This window comes from Dermochelys coriacea, chromosome 1, assembly GCF_009764565.3.
Source record: "Dermochelys coriacea isolate rDerCor1 chromosome 1, rDerCor1.pri.v4, whole genome shotgun sequence".
In the NCBI taxonomy this organism is placed as follows: domain Eukaryota; kingdom Metazoa; phylum Chordata; order Testudines; family Dermochelyidae; genus Dermochelys; species Dermochelys coriacea.
This window is the reverse complement of record NC_050068.2, coordinates 262,331,180-262,352,196: the sequence shown is the minus strand read 5'-3', so window position 1 is coordinate 262,352,196 and position 21,017 is coordinate 262,331,180. Positions and strand designations below refer to the sequence as shown.

The 21,017-nt window shown below is 44.4% G+C and overlaps 3 protein-coding genes across 6 annotated transcripts in view; 1 reads left to right on the top strand and 2 right to left on the bottom strand.

Annotated features, from left to right (window-relative positions):
- LOC119859094 (cytochrome P450 2D15-like) overlaps window positions 1–1,374 on the bottom strand; it is a 41,385-nt gene extending 40,011 nt beyond the window's left edge. The window contains exon 1 of one of the 3 annotated variants that reach the window (XM_043490892.1): window positions 1,240–1,374. The gene's annotated coding sequence lies outside the window, so the exon portion shown is untranslated. Of the gene's footprint in view, window positions 1–1,155 lie in introns of all 3 variants that reach the window. The other 2 variants (XM_043490900.1, XM_038410787.2) reach the window with 2 other exon arrangements.
- On the top strand, window positions 1,350–9,389 carry NDUFA6 (NADH:ubiquinone oxidoreductase subunit A6). The gene is made up of 3 exons (XM_038410799.2): window positions 1,350–1,547; window positions 4,385–4,500; window positions 9,190–9,389. Exons 1-3 carry the CDS (start codon window positions 1,409–1,411, stop codon window positions 9,319–9,321), a joined length of 387 nt encoding a protein of 128 aa, XP_038266727.1. The 5' UTR covers window positions 1,350–1,408; the 3' UTR covers window positions 9,322–9,389.
- A 3,277-nt stretch (window positions 9,390–12,666) lies between these two features.
- On the bottom strand, window positions 12,667–16,928 carry SMDT1 (single-pass membrane protein with aspartate rich tail 1). 2 transcript variants are annotated; one of them, XM_038408529.2, is made up of 3 exons: window positions 16,575–16,912; window positions 14,278–14,417; window positions 12,667–12,968 (listed from the first exon to the last, which is right to left on the bottom strand). In XM_038408529.2, exons 1-2 carry the CDS (start codon window positions 16,728–16,730, stop codon window positions 14,280–14,282), a joined length of 294 nt encoding a protein of 97 aa, XP_038264457.1. In that variant the 5' UTR covers window positions 16,731–16,912; the 3' UTR covers window positions 12,667–12,968; window positions 14,278–14,279. The 2 variants fall into 2 exon arrangements, with proteins under 2 accessions (XP_038264457.1, XP_043346846.1); XM_043490911.1 differs by lacking the exon at window positions 12,667–12,968 and having other exon boundaries at window positions 14,277–14,417; window positions 16,575–16,928.
- Between the last annotated feature and the right edge of the window lie 4,089 nt (window positions 16,929–21,017).

Sequence of the window (21,017 nt, the reverse complement as noted above, 5' to 3'; positions counted from 1 at the left end):
CATTAAACAATGCCATCCAGGCATCTGCTACAAACAGTAGTAGATCTTTGTCCAGCAATAGAAGCTACATTTGGCTCAATCAGAGAGCTATCCATTGAAAAAGTACTGGAAGAAGCAAAGACTTCATTCCAGAAGTTGACTAACGAAGGCATTTATATTGAATCCTTAAGTGAAGAGGACAAGAAGTGTTTGTTAAGACAACTGAAAAAGTACACAGACTTGATTCTTAAAAATCTACAACAGCAACTTCTAGATTCTACTCAACCTCTACGTAGCTTTTATAGATCCCTGTCCTGTAAAACACCGACAATTGAGTGGAGTGAGGCACTACGAGCAATGGGGCTGCCATCGGATCAGGACAGAATAGAGAATTTGAACACAGAGTGGAATATCATACGACGAATGAATGAAGATTTGACTTCAACTTCTTTTTTTTTTTTTTATCATCGCTAGTGGCTTGACCCGATCTTTTGTGTTCTGTTTCCTGGGATGAAAGAAGTAGGAATTCATCTCTTGCTACTCCCAGCCACAACAGCTACAGTTGAGCATTCTTTTTCATCCTTTAATAGAATTTTGTGTTTTGAAAGAAGTCACCTTCTGCCTGATCATGCAAATGAACTAAAGAGCACATCAACTGAAGGAATGGAAGTACCGGACACACGAGAAGCCACCAAAGATGAACGCATTGCATTCAAGAAGTTCATTAACAGGCTTGTGCAAAACTGTAACAAGAAACCAAGAAGGATGTAGACATAGTGCTTCATAGAAGGCTTGAGTAGCCAACTTTAATTTGTGTGATGATTTTAAAACACGAGTTAAAGCTAATAAAATGGTCCTGAAACATTCTTCAGTTTTTACTATGGTGCCATACGGCCCACCTTCACCCTCCCAGTCTCACCCCTCAGCAGCCCTGACACAACCTCCTTAAATTCGAGCACCCCCCTAATTTCAATTCCTGGGGAAACCGCAGCCCGGAGCCCAACTCCAGCTGGAGCCTGGGCACCTCCCCTGGAGCCTACTTCTAGGGCGGGCGGCATGGTCAGGCCTGGCGGGGGTGGGCAGAGCAGGAGGCCTGGCCGGGAGCCCACAGCCCTTCACCCCCAGCCCCAGCCCCAGCCCCAGCCCCAGCCCCAGCCACGGAAGCGGGAAACAAACCTGCTCTAGCCTCTCTTCAGGGCCTGGCTACAGCTAAGGTAACCCGGGCAACCAGCAGCCCGAGGATGATTATCAGCCACTTACGTCCAATCCGGAATCAGGACCTCGGCCTTCACCCAATGGTTTGCCGGCGTGGGTGGGCGCTGCCGGGGGCCGGAGAACGATAGCTTTACAAACCAATCAGAAGCCGAGGTTCGATAAGACCCCGCCCCGTGCCCGGAGCAAGGGGCGTGGTGGCCGCTCCGACAGCAAGATGGCGGCGGCCGGGGCGGGGAAGGTGTCGAAGGCGGCGGGCGCGGCGGTGAAGCCGATCTTCAGCCGGGACTTGGGCGAGGCGAAGCGGCGGGTGCGGGAGCTGTACCGCGCCTGGTACCGGGAGGTGCCCAATGCCGGTGAGGGCGGCGCCCTGTGCAAGGTCGGAGCCGGCGGCGGCTTCGTTACGGGACCGTGCGGGCTCCTGGGCTTGCTGCGGGGGAGGACCCGGCCCCCGCCCCCTTCCCGGTGACAGCGCCTGGGGGGCGCTGCGGGCTTCTCCGCTCTCCTGCCAGGCGGCGGGGCGGGGCGGGGCTGACCTTGGGGCTCCAGTGCGGGGCGGGGGACTCTGCCCGTCTCTCCCCTTCCGCTCTTGGAGACCCCGCGCTGGGCAGGACTCCCCGCGGCTCTGCCCTGGTATCTGCTTGCTACTGAGCCTTGCAGTGTCTTGGGTGCTGGGCTGGGGCTCACTCAGGTCACCTGGGCTCTGTTGCTAGCGCTGCCAGTGGCCTGCTGTGTGACCTTGGCCGTGTCACTCTGCCTCCGTTTCCCCATTTGTAAAAGTGGGACAGTGATAGTCCCTCTTCTTTGTGAAGCACTTCCCCATTCAGATAGGGATGGGAGTGGCTCTAAAGAGATCATTTATTCCTCAGGCTTTCTCTTCCACTGAATCCTGATGGCTTTTGACACTAAATACTTCGGTTGTGTGGGCTGCTTTCCCCATTCAGCAGCAGGGAGAGTATCCAATAAGGTGCATGTACCATGGGCACAGGTTACAAAAGTATTGTTTTTTTAAATCAGGTACTTCTGTCCAATCATGCATCAGGACCTTGGACTTCTTTGACTTAATGTGAATGGCTCGTAGACTTTAAAGTCAGGAGGGACCATCATGATCAGACTCTAATCTGATCTCCTGCATGTTACAGGCCACAGAATCTCACCTATCCATTCCTGTAACAGACTGAACCTTAATCTCTGGCTAAGTCACTGAAGTCCTCAAATCATGATTTAAAGACTTCAAGTTACAGAGACTCCACCATTTCCACTAGTTTAAACACGCAAGTGATCTGTGCCCCAGGCTGCAGAGAAAGGCAGAAAACCCCAGGGTCTCTGACATCTGATCTGAGGGAGAATTCCTTCCCAAACCCAAATATGACAATCTGGTAAACCCAGACCATGTGGGCAAGACCCACCAGCTAGACAGCTGGGAAAGAATTTTCTGTACTAATTCTGAACCCTCCCCATTTAGTGTCCCATCACTGGCTTCAGCTGGGATATTTGCTGCTAGCTGTCACAGATCAGCTATGTGCTGTTGTAGGCAGTCTCATCATACCATCCCCTCCATAAACTTGTTGAGCTCAGTCTTTAAACTAGTTAGGTTTTTTTTGCCCCCACTTCTCCCCTTGGAAGCCTGTTCTAAAACTTCACTGCTCTGATGGCTAAAAACCTTTGCCTAATTTCAAGCCTAAATTTGTTGATGGCCAGTATATATCAATTTGTTCTTGTGTCCACTTTGGCGCTTAACTTAAATACCAAGGAGGGAGAAGAGTTATTTATCCCTCTGATCTATTGATAGAGAGCAGTCATATCTCCCCTCAGCTTTCTTTTAGTTCGGCTAAACAAGCCAAGCTCTTTGAGTCTCCTCTCATAAGGTAGGTTTTCCATTCCTCTGATCATCCTAGTAGCCTTCTCTGCACCTGTTCCAGTTTGAATTAATCTTTCTTAAACATGGGAGATTAGAATTGCACACAGTATTCCAGATGAGGTCTCACCCCGTGCTTTGTATAATGGTACTAACACTTCCCTGTCTCTACTGAAAATACTCTGCCTGATGCATCCTAGGACTGCATGGACTCTTTTCATGATGGCATGACATTGGTGGCTCATAGTCACCTTGTGAGCGAACAGTACACCCTGGTCGTTCTCCTCCTCTGTCATTTCCAGATGTTAAATCCCCAGTTTATAGCAAAACTTGTTGTTAATCCCTAAATGCATGACTTTGCACTATTAAATTTCATCCCATTTCTATATTACTCCAATTTTAAAGGTCATCCAGATCTTCTATGATATTCTGGTCTTCCATATTGGCTGTACCTCACAACTTTGTATCATCTGCAAACTTTATTAGCATACTCCCCCTTTTTGTGACAAGGTCATTAATAAAAATGTTAAATAAGATTGGTCCCAAGACCAGTCCCTGAGGAACTCCACTAGTAGCCTCCTTCTAGCTTCACAGGTCACCTTTCAGTATGACCTGTTGTAGTCTTCCCCTGAACGAGTTTCTTATCCGCTTTTCAGTTCTCATATTAATCCCCATCTCCTCCAATTTAATAATTTCTCTACTGTATAAATCAGTAGGGACATCTTGTCTGGTATCCTGTCTCCTTCAATGAACAATATTGGATATTCAGTAGAAAATCATAAGCCTTACTGTCTGTACCCCTACCATCTCTGGTATGATGTGATACATCCCATCAGCTGGGGACAAGAATTATTGAGACTATATGTAACTTGATCTTCTGCCACTTATTTTGTGATGCTGCAAGTCATCTTTATATATATGTATTTTTTCAATACTTTCTAGCACAGTTTTCAAGGTGCATCCTGTCCCAATGGCTGGAAGGGGCCTCAAGAGGAGGAAAAAGATACTGCATATGTCTTCTCTTCTAACTTTGATCTCTTAGCCAAGTAGTGGGTGAAGCTCATTCAATAAATTCTGCAAAGTAAGGACGTGTTAGTCTCTAAGGTGACACAAGTACTCCTTTTCTTATAACTGCCTAAGTCTGCAAAACTGGGCTGATCAATTTCTGATTACAATTTTTAATAACTTCTAGCTGAAGAATAATTTTTAGTTTAGAAATAAAAGAACAAATTTTTCTTGGCAGTGTTCCATACATACAAAATTGAGACACTCTGTGGTGGAAAACTTTAGCACATTGTTGATGACTTCTGTGAATATTCTCTGCTCTTTGTCTAGTACAACTATACCAGTTGGACATCTCGGTGAAACAGGGGCGTGATAAGGTGCGGGAGATGTTCGTGAGGAATGCCCATGTCACAGACCCCAGAGTGATTGACATACTGGTTATAAAGGTAAAACAAACATACTTTCTCAAATCCACAAAGTGGTTTGATTAGCATGTATAAATAGTAGTGGGAGAGGGTGGCTCTTTGCTTATCAAAGTTCTGTAGAACAAGCTGAGATATTGGAGCCCATTAAGATCAGGGTAAAATAGTTAGGATATGTATTTCAGTCACAGATACTAGAGAAGAAGAGACCTTCTTGTCCTTATAAAGCAGGTTGGTCTTTATAATAGACTCATAACTAGGGCTATTGATTAATCGCAGTTAACTCGCGCGATTAACTCCAAAAAATTAATCTCAGTTAAAAAAATTAATTGGAATTAATTGCACTGTTAAACAATAGAATACCAATTGGTATTCATTAGATATTTGTGGATGGTTTTTCTTCATTTTCAAATATCTATTTCAATTACAATGCAGGATACAAAGTGTACAGTGCTCACTTTTCAGAGTAGCAGCCGTGTTAGTCTGTATTCGCAAAAAGAAAAGGAGTACCCGTGGCACCTTAGAGACTAACAAATTTATTAGAGCATAAGCTTTCGTGAGCTACAGCATCCGATGAAGTGAGCTGTAGCTCACGAAAGCTTATGCTCTAATAAATTTGTTAGTGCTCACTTTATATTTATTATGAATATTTGCACTGTAAAAATTATAATAGTATTTTTCAATTCACCTCATACAAGTACTGTAGTGCAATCACTTTATTGTGAAAGTGCAACTTACAAACGAAGGTTTTTTTGTTACATAACTGCACTCAAACAGAACAATGTAAAACTTCAGAGTCTACAAGTCCACTCTGTTCTACTTCTTGTTCAGCCAATCGCCAAGAGAAACAAGGTTTGTTTGTTTTTACAATTACAGGAGACAATGCTTCTTAATTACAATGTCACCTGAAAGTGAGAACAGGCAGTCACATGGTACTGTTGTAGCTGGCATCGCAAGATATTTGTGACAGATGCGCTAAAGATTCATATGCCTCTTCATGCTTTGGCCATTGTTCCAGAGGACATGCTTCCATGCTGATGACGCTTGTTTTTAAAAAAAAAAAAAAAAAAAAAAAAAAAGCGTTAATTAACTTAGTGTCTGAACTCCTTGGGGGAGAATTGTATGTCTCCTGCTCTGTTTTACCCACTTTCTGCCATATAGTTCATGTTATAGCAGTCTCGAATGATGAACCAGCACATATTGTTCATTTTAAGAACACATTCACTACAAATTTGACAAAATGCAAAGAAGATACCAATGTGAAATTTCTAAAGATAGCTACAGCACTTGACCCAAAATTTAAGAATCTGAAGTGCCTTCCAGAATCTGAGAGGGATGAGGTGTGGAGCATGCTTTCAGAAGTCTTACAAGAGCAACACTCTAATGCTGAAACTACAGAATCCATACCACCAAAAAAGAAAATCAGTCTTCTGCTGGTGGCATCTGATTCAGATGATGAAAATGAACATGCGTCGGTACGCACGGCTTTGGATTGTTATTGAGCAGAACCTGTCATAAGCATGGACGCATGTCCTCTGGAATAGTGGTTGAAGCATGAAGGGACATATGAATCTTTAGTGCATCTGGCATGTAAATACTTGCAGCACTGGCTACAACAGTGCCATGCAAATGCCTGTTCTCACTTTCAGGTGACATTGTAAACAAGAAGCAGGCAGCATTATCTTCTGCAAATGTAAACAAACTTGTTTGTTTCAGAGTAGCAGCCGTGTTAGTCTGTATTCGCAAAAAGAAAAGGAGTATTTGTGGCACCTTAGAGACTAACAAATTTATTAGAGCATAAGCTTTCGTGAGCTACAGCTCACTTCATCGGATGCATTTGGTGGAAAAAGCAGAGGAGAGATTTATATACACACACACAGAGAACATGAAACAATGGGTTTATCATACACACTGTAAGGAGAGTGATCACTTAAGATAAGCCATCACCAGCAGCAGGGGGGGGGAAGGAGGAAAACCTTTCATGGTGACAAGCAAGGTAGGCTAATTCCAGCAGTTAACAAGAATATCAGAGGAACAGTGGGGGGGGGAAGGGAGAAATACAAATAGTTTTACTTTGTGTAATGACTCATCCATTCCCAGTCTCTATTCAAGCCTAAGTTAATTGTATCCAGTTTGCAAATTAATTCCAATTCAGCAGTCTCTCGTTGGAGTCTGTTTTTGAAGCTTTTTTGTCGAAGTATAGCCACTCTTAGGTCTGTGATCGAGTGACCAGAGAGATTGAAGTGTTCTCCAATTGGTTTTTGAATGTTATAATTCTTGACGTCTGATTTGTGTCCATTCATTCTTTTACGTAGAGACTGTCCAGTTTGGCCAATGTACATGGCAGAGGGGCATTGCTGGCACATGATGGCATATATCACATTGGTAGATGCGCAGGTGAACGAGCCTCTGATATTGTGGCTGATGTGATTAGGCCCTATGATGGTATCCCCCGAATAGATATGTGGACAGAGTTGGCAACGGGCTTTGTTGCAAGAATTAATTTGCAAACTGGATACAATTAACTTAGGCTTGAATAGAGACTGGGAATGGATGAGTCATTACACAAAGTAAAACTATTTCCCCATGGTATTTCTCCCTTCCCCCCCCCCCCCCCCCACTGTTTCTCTGATATTCTTGTTAACTGCTGGAATTAGCCTACCTTGCTTGTCACCATGAAAGGTTTTCCTCCTTCCCCCCCCCTGCTGCTGGTGATGGCTTATCTTAAGTGATCACTCTCCTTACAGTGTGTATGATAAACCCATTGTTTCATGTTCTCTGTGTGTGTGTATATAAATCTCTCCTCTGCTTTTTCCACCAAATGCATCCGATGAAGTGAGCTGTAGCTCACGAAAGCTTATGCTCTAATAAATTTGTTAGTCTCTAAGGTGCCACAAATACTCCTTTTCTTTTTGCAAACTTGTTTGTCTGAGCGATTGGCTGAACAAGGACTTGCAGGCTCTAAAGTTTTACATTGTTTTATTTTTGAATGCAGGTTTTTACTGTACATAATTCTACATTTGTAAGTTGCACTTTCATGATAAAGAGATTGCACTACAGTACTTGTAGGAGGTGAATTGAAAAATACTGTTTCTTTTTTACCGTGCAAATATTTGTAATAAAAATAAACATAAAGTGAGCACTGTACACTTTGTATTCTGTGTTGTAATTGAAATCAATACATCTGAAAATGTAGAAAACATCCAAAAATATTTAAATGGTATTCTAGTATTGTTTAACAGTGCAATTGATTTTTTTTGACACCCCTTACTCATAACACCAGAGAGGAGGAGTTTAGTTAATAAAACTTCTCTTGTTCTGCTTTTGTAAACAGGAATTGTCCAGCAGATGAAACAGTTGTGTTTAAGGATTCCTGTGTCTGTGCTTATAAAAGGTGATGGAAAGATTACTGTTGGAGAATTTGTGACCCCATTTCCCACACTTTCATCTTATTGTGTTTTTTCAGTCACAGTTGGAGGCAGCAGACATTACAGAAATACTTCTGCTGTAAACGATGGCTTTGGATTTTTAAGTGGGTGGCATAGCTGCGTCAAGATTTACTAGATAAACTTACCAGATATGCAATTTGGGCTCTAGACCTGTCTGTCAAAGGGGGAATAAAATTACCAAAACACACAAACACCACCCTTAGCATTTCAGAACGAGTGGCTAAAGCAAGACTAACTGAACTCTGCAGTAGCATTGCTTTACCAAGAGATTCCTTCAAACTGTGAGCTGTATGCTTGCCTCTAGTGCTATATAAGTACCAAGACAGACAAACAGTGTTTTGTCGAGAGTGTGTATCAGTAACTTTAAGGGCAAAAAAATTAGAGGGATTCTTCAATTATCCCCAAACCAACCATTATAAACCCAGAAATCCAGAATTAAAGTTGCATTTAAAAGAGCACCAATCATGTTAAGGTAGGGAAAGGCACAGTTTGGGCACCCAAACAACCTTGCCTCTTCTCTATAGCAACACCACGTAATAACACATTTAAAGGTCAGATTAATGATCATAACAGTCCTTCTGGCTTTGGAATTTGATTGACATTTTAGACCCAGATTTGTTGCATACGTTTATACAAATGTTTTATTTTCATGGTGTCCACAGAGAATTTTCACAGAAAGCTAAGTAATCTCACTGGCGAATCTGGATATTGAACAGGGATTCTAAAATAAAGGTGCCTGCAGCCTTGTTACATGTCTGGAAGGGGGTGCTATGCCAGGGATGGGATTCTGGCAGAGGAAATGGGGCAAGTCATGATACCTCCATGGAGAAGAGTCTTGGCTTTTCTCTCCTGTGCAGCTGGATACCTGCTGCCAGGCGGTAGAGGCATGGATGTTAGACAAGCAGATGGGTAGCTAGGAGTGCAGATCATGAAAGGAGAGAACCAGTGATCTGGGTCACTTGCTCTGAGTTTGGGGGTGGGGCAGAGGAAATTAGTGATGTGAAGCTGGGGAGGGTAATGTTGAGTATACTTGTTAGGGGCACAGATTTAAGACTGTAAGGGTGAGGTTAGTAGACTTTAAAAGGACTGAATAATTGAACTAACCAGTGGAGTTTTGTTTGTTGTTTTTAAACAAAACTTCTGAATGCAGAGGTAGTTTTTTTTTTTCTATCTATGCATTCTGTTCTCATCTGCTTATGCTACTTAAAATCTCCTAACTGGGAATTGATCTATGAACCCTGGCTCGCTTTTTGTATAAATGCAGGGGAAAATGGAACTACAGGAAACTGCTCGTGTATGGAAGCAGCGGACACACATCATGCGGTTTTTCCATGAGACAGAAACTCCGCGACCCAAGGACTTTCTGTCCAAGTTCTATGTGGGCCATGACCCTTGAGACAAACTGACTGAAAAACTAAATCTGTGTTTCACTGTCTTACTGCAAATAAAGCTCTGTATATTGGAGAGCAGTTCCTGAAATTCTTAAAGTATCCATCTCAATACTGTGTGTGCTATTTTACTGATACAATGGGTTGTGTGCAGCAAGGATCCTATCTTCTGTTTCTGTCCCCTTCTTAAAGTATTGTGCTTGCTGTGGAATATCTTGTAGCATCAGAAGGCAACCAAGTATACAATGAGCTAAAGTAGGTTGGGGAACTTCAACTAGATTCAGCCTTTAGTGAAGTCAGACCCTCTTTGAGGGTGGGCATAGGATATTAAGGACAAACCACCTCAGAAGAAGTTGGAAAACTTTATGGAATTGGCCAGTACTGAAATTCTATAGTAGGGCTGAGGCTTACTGTATTGGAGGCAGCTGTTGATCAATTTTATGTCCAAGCATAACTAAAACTGTGCTAACTTTACCTAGCAGGTAATTCTGGATGCGCTACTTGAATGAAGTCTAACTGAAAAAAACAAATCCAAACTCTCAGCCTTGGTCTGCTTGCTTTTTTCCCCAGCAACAGTTACTGTACACTTGCCTATGCAATTGACTACAATCTATTAAAGCTGGTGTATCAAACTCTGAGAGCTCTAATGGCAGTAGCTACCATAATTATCTATCACTCTTGAGGAAATTTCTCAAACACATACTTTGGTGCCTGAGCTAGTCCACTTGCAGCCATGAGTGAATGTTGTGGTGGCACAGAATTAATATTTATTCAGCACTCTGAAGCCAAATCTAATGGTAGCAAAACAGCTCCTTTTCTAATCTTCATTTATTAATATTCTCCCAAGCATTGATTATGTAGGTTAACCCTTCTTACATACTTTGTCTGTAGTCCTGTCTACATTCCAACTAAGATCAGGGCAAGACGAACCCTTTTTGAATACTGGTCTGAGACTTTAAAGACCATTGAAGATTCTAGCATGGTACAGATACTTTGCCACAGACAGCTCTCAGTCATGAAGTAACTAGCTCTATGGTACAGCCAGTCTGTTTTGTTGGGGGAAAAGTGAAATAAAGCCCCATTGTTGGCCATGCATCAAGGAAAGATTTTTCAGTAGCATATAAAATTGTTTAAAAAACACCCCAAACAAACTTACCTTCAGCTAAAATTTGAAATTGGCCCTTTCAGTGTTCTTTGTAATACTAGAATTAAAATAGCTTCACAATTACTATTTTCAGTATGTTCTTGATATTAAAGATAGTGGCACCTTCTTAGGTGATAGAAGGGGTCTTCTGCCACCAGTAATTCCTTTTCCCCTGCCCTTGTAGAGTTGTGGCTTCCCATTTCATGCAAAGTCTGTCTGCTTGGGGTGGAGTTTGTCTGTCAGTGATCCTACAAAGCTGGCAGTGGGAGGGTGCAGAGAAACTTGGGTGTGCAAGCTTCTGCATAGCTTGCAGCCCTAGATATGTGAATTGGGGTTACTACACAAAAGCTGGATAACCATCAGGAAAGCACCCGCACCTTGCCTGTTCACACAAGCACTCTTGCACTGGGGAGCAGCAGAATCTGGGTTATGCAACTTTCTCTACCCCCCACTTTCCTCACATCACTTATCCCTACTCTGAATTAATTGCTGCCTTCTCCCTTTAACGTTCTCTGCTCAGCCTCACAGGCAGAGGGACAGGTGCTGCTGGGGAAATTAAATATTAAAATTATAAACATTTAACATACAAATCTGCCCTCCTTCAAAAAGAGAATCTTAAAAATAGCCAATGCTGCTGCTACTTTCCCTCCCCCATAGGCAAGTGCCTGAAGAGAGATGGGTGGTCAGCACTATTACTAAAAGGTCAAACTCAAGCTGTGGTGGAGCACCTAGGGAAGTGCCTGGCAGAGGCCAAGTCTCTCCCTCTAAACACAGTCTACTACCAGCAACTTTCTGTTTAAATCAGGAATTACTAGGTGAACTGTCTTAGCTAACTTTGGTAGATCACAGAAAGAGAAAGTGGTCTCTTGAATAGTAAAAACCCTTTATAGGTCATATTGCAAAGGCATCAGTTCCACCCAGTAGAAAATAGTAGTCCATTGTAGCTGTTGGACTGGTATGTTTGTATGTGCTAGGACCTAAGTAGCTGCACTTTGAATCACCTGTAGACTTCCAGGAGTCTTTTGAGTACAGAACAAAATCAAGCATGCTGAAATACTCTGATCTAGAAGTCAGAAAGCAATAGAGTGTTAGATCCAGCTCTGTAAAACAAGATAACAAACAAGTAACATGATGGGGCCTGCAGACTTATTAAAATGTTATTGTTCAAGGTATCACACTGCTGACAGACCTGAGAGAATGAATATGGGTACATGTCCACTGCCAGAAGGCAAGTGAAATTAATGTTGTCTTTGTGCCTATTTCAGGATTAAAAGGGAGCAAGGAAATTTAAGATTTCCAGATAAGTGAGGTCTCAGCAGAAGCTTTTCAGGAATTAAGAAAAACAGAGGATGTGATACAAGGGGAGATTTCTAGCATCCAGGGATGGCTTCTTGAGAAAGAGAATAAAACTCATTAAACAGAAGAGATGCTTTCCTGCACCTACATAAACTGTGACACCCAACACATTCTGGGATATTTGAAATATAAATAAGCTATTGTCTTGTTAGCCCAACCTGACAGAAAATACTCCAACCACACACAAGCAGCAAAGGTAAAACCTTCAGTCTCTACATGGGCTAATTTAATTGAAACAGTAAGTACCTTTAAAAAACAAAGTCCAGGAAACTAAATTTATAGCATTAAGGTTTGCACATAGAACATGAGACACATTAGGTTTCTGATAGGACTGTTCAGTGCAGATATGGAGTAATTTCTGGTAAAGGGTCTAGCTGACTATTGCATTGTTTATGAAATGCCACAAAACATACATGGTATAGTTGACATTTGGTATTTAAGAGTTTTATTCTCTGCATTAGCCGACTCATTAATTTTAACTCTGCAATCAAAGTTCCATTTTAACCTTAGTGTGAGGTGAAGTTAATAGTACTTAATGCTATAGCAGGTTGCATGGGAGCATTATAGTAACCCTAGGTCCAGTGTCATTTTGCAGTGATTGCCTTTCAAAGCAGGTAAGTCCACCTGCAGTGGCCTTGCATATTCCAACATTAATTATTTTTCTATAGTCAACTGACAGGTTTTAAAGCAATGCAATATATTTCAACCTAGTGGGGTCCTTTTATATACTTTCAATAGAGCAAAAGAAGTGACGGAACCTTAGCCAAAAAGAAATAAGAACAAAGTCTGAAGCATTGATGCTAATTAACAGGAACTTAGCTGACAAGCATGAAAAAAACCCAACAAACCCTTATATGGTTCAGTCTGCCATTCTTTATTCATAATCTAATCATTTATACTGCTCATGCTCATTATTACAGATACCCAAATGGTCTCAGGAGATGAAAGGTACAGCAGGCAAGGGTTGCTGGACCTACTGTATACACATCCCTTCCCAACTGCCACATAGACATGAAGAAAACATTCATTGGTACAGAGGGAGGTCCAACTGTGCCTCCTTTCCTCTTTAAAATGAGAGAGGGGCATGAGGAAACAGTGATGTCAGAACCAGTTCTTTGTTTATGGCTTTCTCCTTTCTGTTCTTCCATTACAACGCTGCAAAGAGGTTAAAAAAAAAAAAAAAAGTTAGCCAGCACTATGGAACAGCCCCATGCTATTCTTCAGCTAGACAATACTGGTTCCACTCCATAATTAACAAGGGCAAAGCCCAAAAGCAGAGTCATGTGAAACAAGCTTCCTGTGCTGATAACTACACACAATTTAAGTTGATTGTGTGGCTGAAAACGGAATGCACCAATTTGACAGGAACTGCAAACTTTTCAGAGGAAAACATGGCCAGGGGACCATGGAAAAGAGGGTTAAAGGATATGTATTAACTAAACTGATATGGAAAAATTATAGCATGTTTGTGCTGCTGAACCTCTAAAGGAAACACATGCCTTCCACATAAAATATATTATCCCATTTCATCTTATGCCACTTGCCTTATCCTCATTAAGCAATATTTGATGTAGAGTAAGATAAAGAGAGAGCTGAAATAATACAAGACTGGGAGCAACCAGTTTAATCTTCATTATTATAAACCATCATAATTTAAATAAATCTTCAGCCTGCAAGATCTGAGTACTCTTAAGACTGCATACAAAGGACCAATCACAACATGAGAATGCAAGCTTTAGTATGGAATACAAGTCATCCTATGAATTAACAGGGGATATTTTAAGTAGACAGAATGTAATAAAACTGGAATTAGCTTAGGACACCTAAGCTACCCCTACTACGCTTGCAATGTGCTATGGCAATGGTCCCCAAACTGTGGGGCATGCCCCCCTAGGGGGGCATGGAGGAACATCGGGGGGGATGCAGCAGGGCCTGGGCCAGCCCCCATGGAGATGGGGAGAGAACACTACCCAGCCGCAGCTCTGGCCCTGCTCCCAACCAGAGGGGCGCGGACACATTCCATTACAGGTAAGGGGGGGCATGAGAGGAAAAGTTTGGGCACCACTGGGCTATGGTAATACAAATAATAATATGAACAATCAAATTCTGTAGTCACTACACATAGCCAGTTTGTTTTATATCTGACCCAAATGACAAGACTTTGAACACATCATCAGTTTAGTACTAGCTCAAAAGCAAGTGTCACCTATAGCATTTATGTATTCTTTAGACTAGGCCTCATTCAAATACTGATAAGGTCTGATCCGGAGCCAGCATATATATAAGATCACAGACAGAGGTAGTACATCTGCAGGTTTTTATGGACTCAAGCACCCCGTACTGAATGTGCGGCAGTTTTCCAAAGCAGTAGCAGTCTGCATCACCCAGTTACATAATCCCCTCCCTCTCCCATGCCAAACAGGTAATACAAGTAATTGAACTGTTAGTGGCACTGATGTCATACCTTTAATCATCATCATCATCATCCTCTGGGACAAAGATATCATGTTCCTCGAGCAAAGCTGCAAAATTCTTACTGATCTGAGTCCCGATGTAGAGGAAAGGGATCACAACGGTAAATACTCGTAGGAGGCCAAAGGGCATCTATACATGTTCAGTCAAAACAAATTAATCTCCATCAGCAAGTTCCATTTTGGATCAACTGATGTGCATTAATCTAATAGACAGAGCAAGGAGGGAACTTTAAACTTCTGAGACCGCATCTAGAATACTGTGTTCTGTTTTGAGCATTCAGAAAGATATTAATTACCTAGAGGGAATTCAGAGAAAAGAAACAAAACTGATCAAAGATTAGAATGAAAAAAAAAAAATGAAGTGTGTAAGGAACCGGAAGAATTCTTCTGGGTGATAAGGAGTAACAGGACTAAAACATCTACATTTCCTCTACAATGTAAATATCTTCTATATTAAGATACCCAGCTACAGCAATTCTGTTCCCAAACACTGACAGCACAGTCCTGTAGCCTACGTGACATCATTCTGTATTTTACCCATATTCCCAAATTATGCTATTGGACTTTGCAAAGAGTACCTTTTGGAATCATGTATATAACATGCCTCCAAACCCATTTCCACTGCAAGACTAAACCATCTTGTAACAAGATCCTCCAACAAGACATATTTTCTTGAACAGAAGGGACTTTACTAGGTAGAACAGTCTCCCTAAGGAAATGGTGGTATTAAACCCAATCAGTAGTCATTTAAAAGTTAGGCAGAACATTGAATACTATTAAACAGAATGGTGAAATCCTGTATGTTCATCAACTGAGCTCTTTGTTACGAAGCAATTTTATTATTCTATAGCACCCTTCATCCTGCAGCATCCTAAAGCGTTTTATGGATTAAATACACAGGGAACACTCAGCCACCACCGGTTTCAGAGTAGCAGCCGTGTTGGTCTGTATTCGCAAAAAGAAAAGGAGTATTTGTGGCACCTTAGAGACTAACAAATTTATTAGAGCATAAGCTTTCGTGCATCCGATGAAGCGAGCTGTAGCTCACGAAAGCTTATGCTCTAATAAATTTGTTAGTCTCTAAGGTGCCACAAATACTCCTTTTCTTTCAGCCACCACCGTAATGCACCTGGAAAAAGGCAGTTCTATTTGTATCAAGGAAGGAAAGTGAAGAAGAACTTCTGCACTATAAACTCTATGGGGAGTTTTAGGAAGGCTGATTAACTACTTGACCCAGAATTTGACTAGTGGGTTTAAGAATCTTACTCTTGCAAAAAGTGTCATGGGATTTCTTAATAGCCAGGAGTGACCAGGGTTTTTATTTTCTGGCCTACCTGAAAAACTGCACCTCAGGAAATACAATGTCCCCAATACCATGCTGGACAGCTGGTTCTGTAATAACTCAGAGGAAAGATGGCCACCTCAGCGATCACCTCAATACCATTTCCAGCCTTCCCACATTATGACTTGTCCCAGGCAAGTACTGATCCCAGGCCCCACCCATCCTGTTCAGTTTATGAGAGCTGACAAGACCACAGCCTGAGCCCATAGGACTTAACTGGACTCTGTTATAACGGGACTGTCACTGGGCAGTCGGACGCTCTGGTTTCCCCCGTCCCACGCAGCCCTCTTGAAAAGGTCGCTGTGTCCCACACACGGGATTTAACAGCCCAGCACGTTCACTAACCCTCAGCCCCGCCCCGCCCCGCGTAGAGCTGCCGTCGCGCTGCACCGTCTAGGCCCGTCTATGCCTCAGCAAAGTCTTCCGCACAGGAGGCCTGAAGCCCAGAGCACTGTGACCCCAAACGGGGCACCTGTCACCGGCCCGGGCAGGGATTTCGAGCCCCAGCGTCCGGGCCGGGTGCTGTGGCTGTTCCATTCCCTCCGCCCCGTCCCACCACAGCGGCCGCTGCCTGGGGGGGGGGGGGGTGTGTCCGGCTGCCCTGCGGCCGAGCCCTGACCCGGGACACCCCCAGCCGTGGGGGAGGGGAGGGGTTTCCCATCCTGCCGGCGGGCAGCGCCGGGCCTGCGGTTCCTCCCCGCCCGCCAGGTCACGTGCCCCCCCTCCCCCGCAGCAGTGCCGCCACCTGGGGGCGCTTCCACATTCCAAGAGCCCCCGCAGAGCCGTTCCCATTGGGCCGGACCCTCACTTTTAATCCCGCCCCTCAAGGAAATGGTTTGTACTCTGATTGGCCAACGCTCCTGTCACTAACCCCAGCCGGCGGCTGACCGCGCTCTGCGATTGGATGTTCCCCCCGCGGGACTACGCCCCTCGCCCCTCACTCACTTTGGGCGGCTTGGGTAAAATGGCGCCGCTGCGAGTGACGGTCTCGCTCCGCGAAGGCACAACGCTCACCGCGGAGCCGCTCCGGGGCCCGACGGGCCCCGCCCGCCCCCGGGTACCGGCCGCTGCCGCCAACAAGCGTCCCGCCAGACCCGCCATCTGCCTGCCTTCGGCCGCCCTGCCCCGGCCCGCGCTGCTATAGCGACGCGCCCGAGCTGTCCCCAGGGCGCCGCCGCCTCCTCAAATCTCGCGATGACCGGGGAGGGGTAAAGCGGCTGGCTCCAGTGCGCATGCGGAGGAGAGCGAGGGCCGAGCCGGGGCTGCCGATTTGTGCTACGTTAGCCCAGCTCTGGGTGTGGCGTGGCGGGGCTCAGGCCTTGAGTCACCTCCCCCCCCCCCCCGCCCGCCCGCCGCGGGTGTCCGCTCCCTGCCCTCACCCGCCTCTTAGTCACTCAGGCGCTGTCCCCGGGGCGGTGCCAGGCGTGACTGTGCCCTGCAGTGTGACAGTGGGTGCACCCTCCCCACTCCCTTTGGCACAGCCCTGCAGGGTCCTGCTGAGGGCCACCAGATGTCCCGTTTTTATAGGGACAGTACCGTTTGTTGGGACTTTTGCTTATCTAGGTGCCTATTGCCCCCACCCCCGTCCCCTTTTTCCACAGTTGCTATCTGGTCACTGTACCTGCTCCTTGACTGCTGAACACGCTCAGAAATACCAACTCTGCTGTGCCCAGGGGAACCGTGGACACATCAGCTTGTATCAAATGCATCCGATGAAGTGAGCTGTAGCTCACGAAAGCTTATGCTCTAATAAATTTGTTAGTCTCTAAGGTGCCACAAGTACTCCTTTTCTTTTTACATCAGCTTGTGTGATTTAACTCGAGGGCAGCGCTTTGCTTAATATCACAATACTCAGATGTAAGGAGAGTAAAAACAGGAATAAGATTATCAAACATTCGAAAGTCAAGTGATAGTTACGTATAAACTATATAGCAGAACAGATGTAACATGCTTTCTAGAGACTAAACTTAACTGACAGGTTAACCTCCTCTCTAAAGAAGTTTCTCTCAATGTCCTCTGCAGCACTTGAGCCAAGGTTGGCTGAGGTCCCATTTTCGTGAACGTTAACTGCACTGTCTATTTATCTCCTAGGTGCAGGCTAAAGGGTGTGTCTTCTTTGCCTTTGCCTTCTACTTATATCCCCAAAGTGCGCACTCTACTCAGATGGGATAACCGACCATGGCTTAATTTTCCTGGGTACTGCTGCTGACTTCACATTTATCTGTTGATTTCATATGTAAATGGAACAGGAGTACCTTGTGGCACCTTAGAGACTAACAAATTTTTGTGGATACAGACTAACACGGCTGCTATTCTGAAACATATGTAAATGGGCATCCATTGTGTTAGCTTACAATGCTTAACTAACAGCCAGACTGAGAGAGAGGTGAATAATCATCTCTCGTCTGACAGAAAGCCTATTTCTCCACCTCTGCTGTGATATAGAATCTACAAACATATTTTGACTATCTAAACATATATTTGCAATGCTAGTAATGACCAGTGTGACCCCAGCTTTAATTTAAAACTTCACACAACATTCTTTGGTGAACCAGAATGCACACACCAGTGTTTGGATATTCCTGTAACCCAGCTGGCATTAAGGGGTTCTTGAGTCAGCAGGCTCTGCAAGGACCCCACCCTCCCAGTGGAATCACTGTCACATCCCCTTAGCCACACTCCTGAAGAGGCAACCTCTGACACAGTAGAATGGACTTTCAGCGTTTCTCAAATGTAGCCACCAGGGGCTTTTCTTGTGGCTACAGCCTCTTGGGTGGCTCGGGGTGGGGGGGAAGCAGTGGCCCCTCTCTGGGGACACACAAGCTGGAGGAGCAGGCAACCAGTGAGTTTCCCACCTTCCCAGGGTTGCGGTGGGGTTGGGCTTCAGCCCTGGGGTTGCAGATAGCAGGCTCCAGCCAGAGGGCTTTGGGCTTCATTCCTTGAGCTCACCACCCCACCCATCACCTCTGGCCCCTGCTGCCACCCCTAGTGCCCCATTGCCCCTGGCTCCCACTGCCTCCTTACTCACCTCCCCATCCAGGATTCAATTTGTCCTTGGGATTGCCAGGGCTGAGTAAATCTGCTGTGAAAAGAGAGATTTGTGTGTTTGCTAATATCACTTTTCACAGCAGACTTAGTAGCTAGCAAGTCTAAAAAAAAAAAAAAGCAACCAAAAAACCAAAAGAAACAATTAGAAAAAAGACAAGAACATGCAAAGCACCTTATTTGTATTTCTATTCCGTTTAGGTCCAGTAAAGAATAAAGACAACTGTATATTATATTTATTATTGAGTCTGAAAAAAAATCCTACATAAATAAATTACAATGATTTGGACATGTATATGTGCATATTCATTTGTGTTTCCTAAAGTTAATTAAGTATTTTAGGAAACATTGTCAGAGCAGCCACCAGCAAGAGTTAGTGGCCGTACCCTGAGGCCATCAAAAATTTTGTTGTGAGAACCCCTGGACTAGATCCTTTAATGAACAGAAAAAGCCTAACCAGACAGACTCTTCCTCATTGGCTGTGGCACTCTCGTCAGATTACATAGGCTAAACGGGGTCAGAGTTTGGATGGAAGACCTTTAAATGAAAACCTGTGTACAGCAGGAAGAGCTGAAGCACCACAGCGCACACTTTTCCAAATCAGTATTGTGTTAGTGCTCCAATACCTTGCTGCCGTCTTTCAGATAAAACCAAGGCCCTTATTGCTTGGCTGTTATATCAAGAAAGCATTTTTGTTAGAGTAGAGAGTATTGAGAGTATTCTCTAGGACATTAGGGCTAACAAGAATAATTGGTTTCAGAGTAGCAGCCATGTTAGTCTGTATCCGCAAAAAGAACGGAGTACTTGTGACACCTTAGAGACTAACAAATTTACTTGAGGATAAGCTTTCGTGAGCTACAGCTCACTTCATCAGATGCAATTCTAATAATTGCATTCTTTTGTCCTAAAATTCCCATGTAGTTTCTTTTATGTCAGATTTTTTATTGATGTCTTGATCTATTTGGATCTGTACACTGCAGCGTAGTGTTAAATAGCTGCTACATTCCACATCAGAACCCACCCTCCCTGAAGCCTTGTCCACGCTCCAGCTACCACATCCCCTCCAAACGTGTTCTTCAGCTGCACCCGTTCGCATGCACCTCCCCAAATACCCCGTCGGTTACAGAACTCCACCCTTGTACAGCTATACACCTTGCCTTGTGTTTTCCAGCCACTCTGCAGAGTAAATGTGCAGTATGTGTACATGTATGTGTAAATGTAAAAGTGTGGAGGGGAAAGCTTTGAGAGTGCCCATGCCCCCTCCCACATCCATGCAGATGATGATGGAGAAGAGTTAGGATCCCTGTCAACTGTGGCTGGGGATGGATTGCTTGGGAGGAGAGTTGGAGACAGCTGCTGCTCAGGGTGATGGAACTTGTGTGCGTGTGGGGGGGGGGAAATGGAAACACTTTCATCCTGCTTGATTTGGGGGGCACTGTGGTCTGTGAGGTGAACCCCCCTTGCATTGAGCAGTGCTGCTCAGGGGGTGGAACTGCTTTTTGTTGATTTTTAGTCTCCCATTTTTGAAACCCTTTGCAATCTGACTGAGACCAGATGGCGTGCTCATCCCGTTCCAGGAGGTGCCCAGAGCGAGCTGGGTGGGTAGCTTTGTGTCTGCAGTCCCAGGTTACTGGTCAAAGGGCTATTGCAGCTGCTTTATGCCTTTAGCATTCAGCAGTGTGCCGCACTATTTCTCTCTTCCCTCCTTTCTCTGAGCTTATCATGGGGCCCCGTAAACTAGGAAAGTAAACGTCTATTTCAAATCCTCAGATTTTCTTGCTTTTCTTTTTCCCAGATACCCCCACTTTTTTTTTTGAGGGGGGAGAGGAACTAAATTGTTCTTCAGTGCCAAGGTAGCAGGGTATTGAAAGAAAGTGTTTTCTGCAGCCCTTAGTGTAACTTGATATTAGATGGATGGGATCTGAGTTACTATAGAAAATTCTTTCCTGGGTATCTGGCTGGTGAATCTTGCCCATATGCTCAGGGTTTAGCTGATTGCCATATTTGGGGTCGGGAAGGAATTTTCCTCCAGGGCAGATTGGAGAGGCCCTGGAGGTTTTTCGCCTTCCTCTGTAGCATGGGGCATGGTTGACTTGAGGGAGGCTTCTCTGCTCCTTGAAGTCTTTGAACCATGATTTAAGGACTTCAATAGCTCAGACATGGGTGAGGTTTTTCATAGGAGTGGGTGGGTGAGATTCTGTGGCCTGCGCTGTGCAGGAGGTCAAACTAGATGATCAGAATGGTCCCTTCTGACCTTAGTATCTATGAATCTATGAATCAGTGGCAGATGAAGTAGTGCTGGCATATAGTATACGGAGCCCACGCTTCCAAGACACTGAGTGT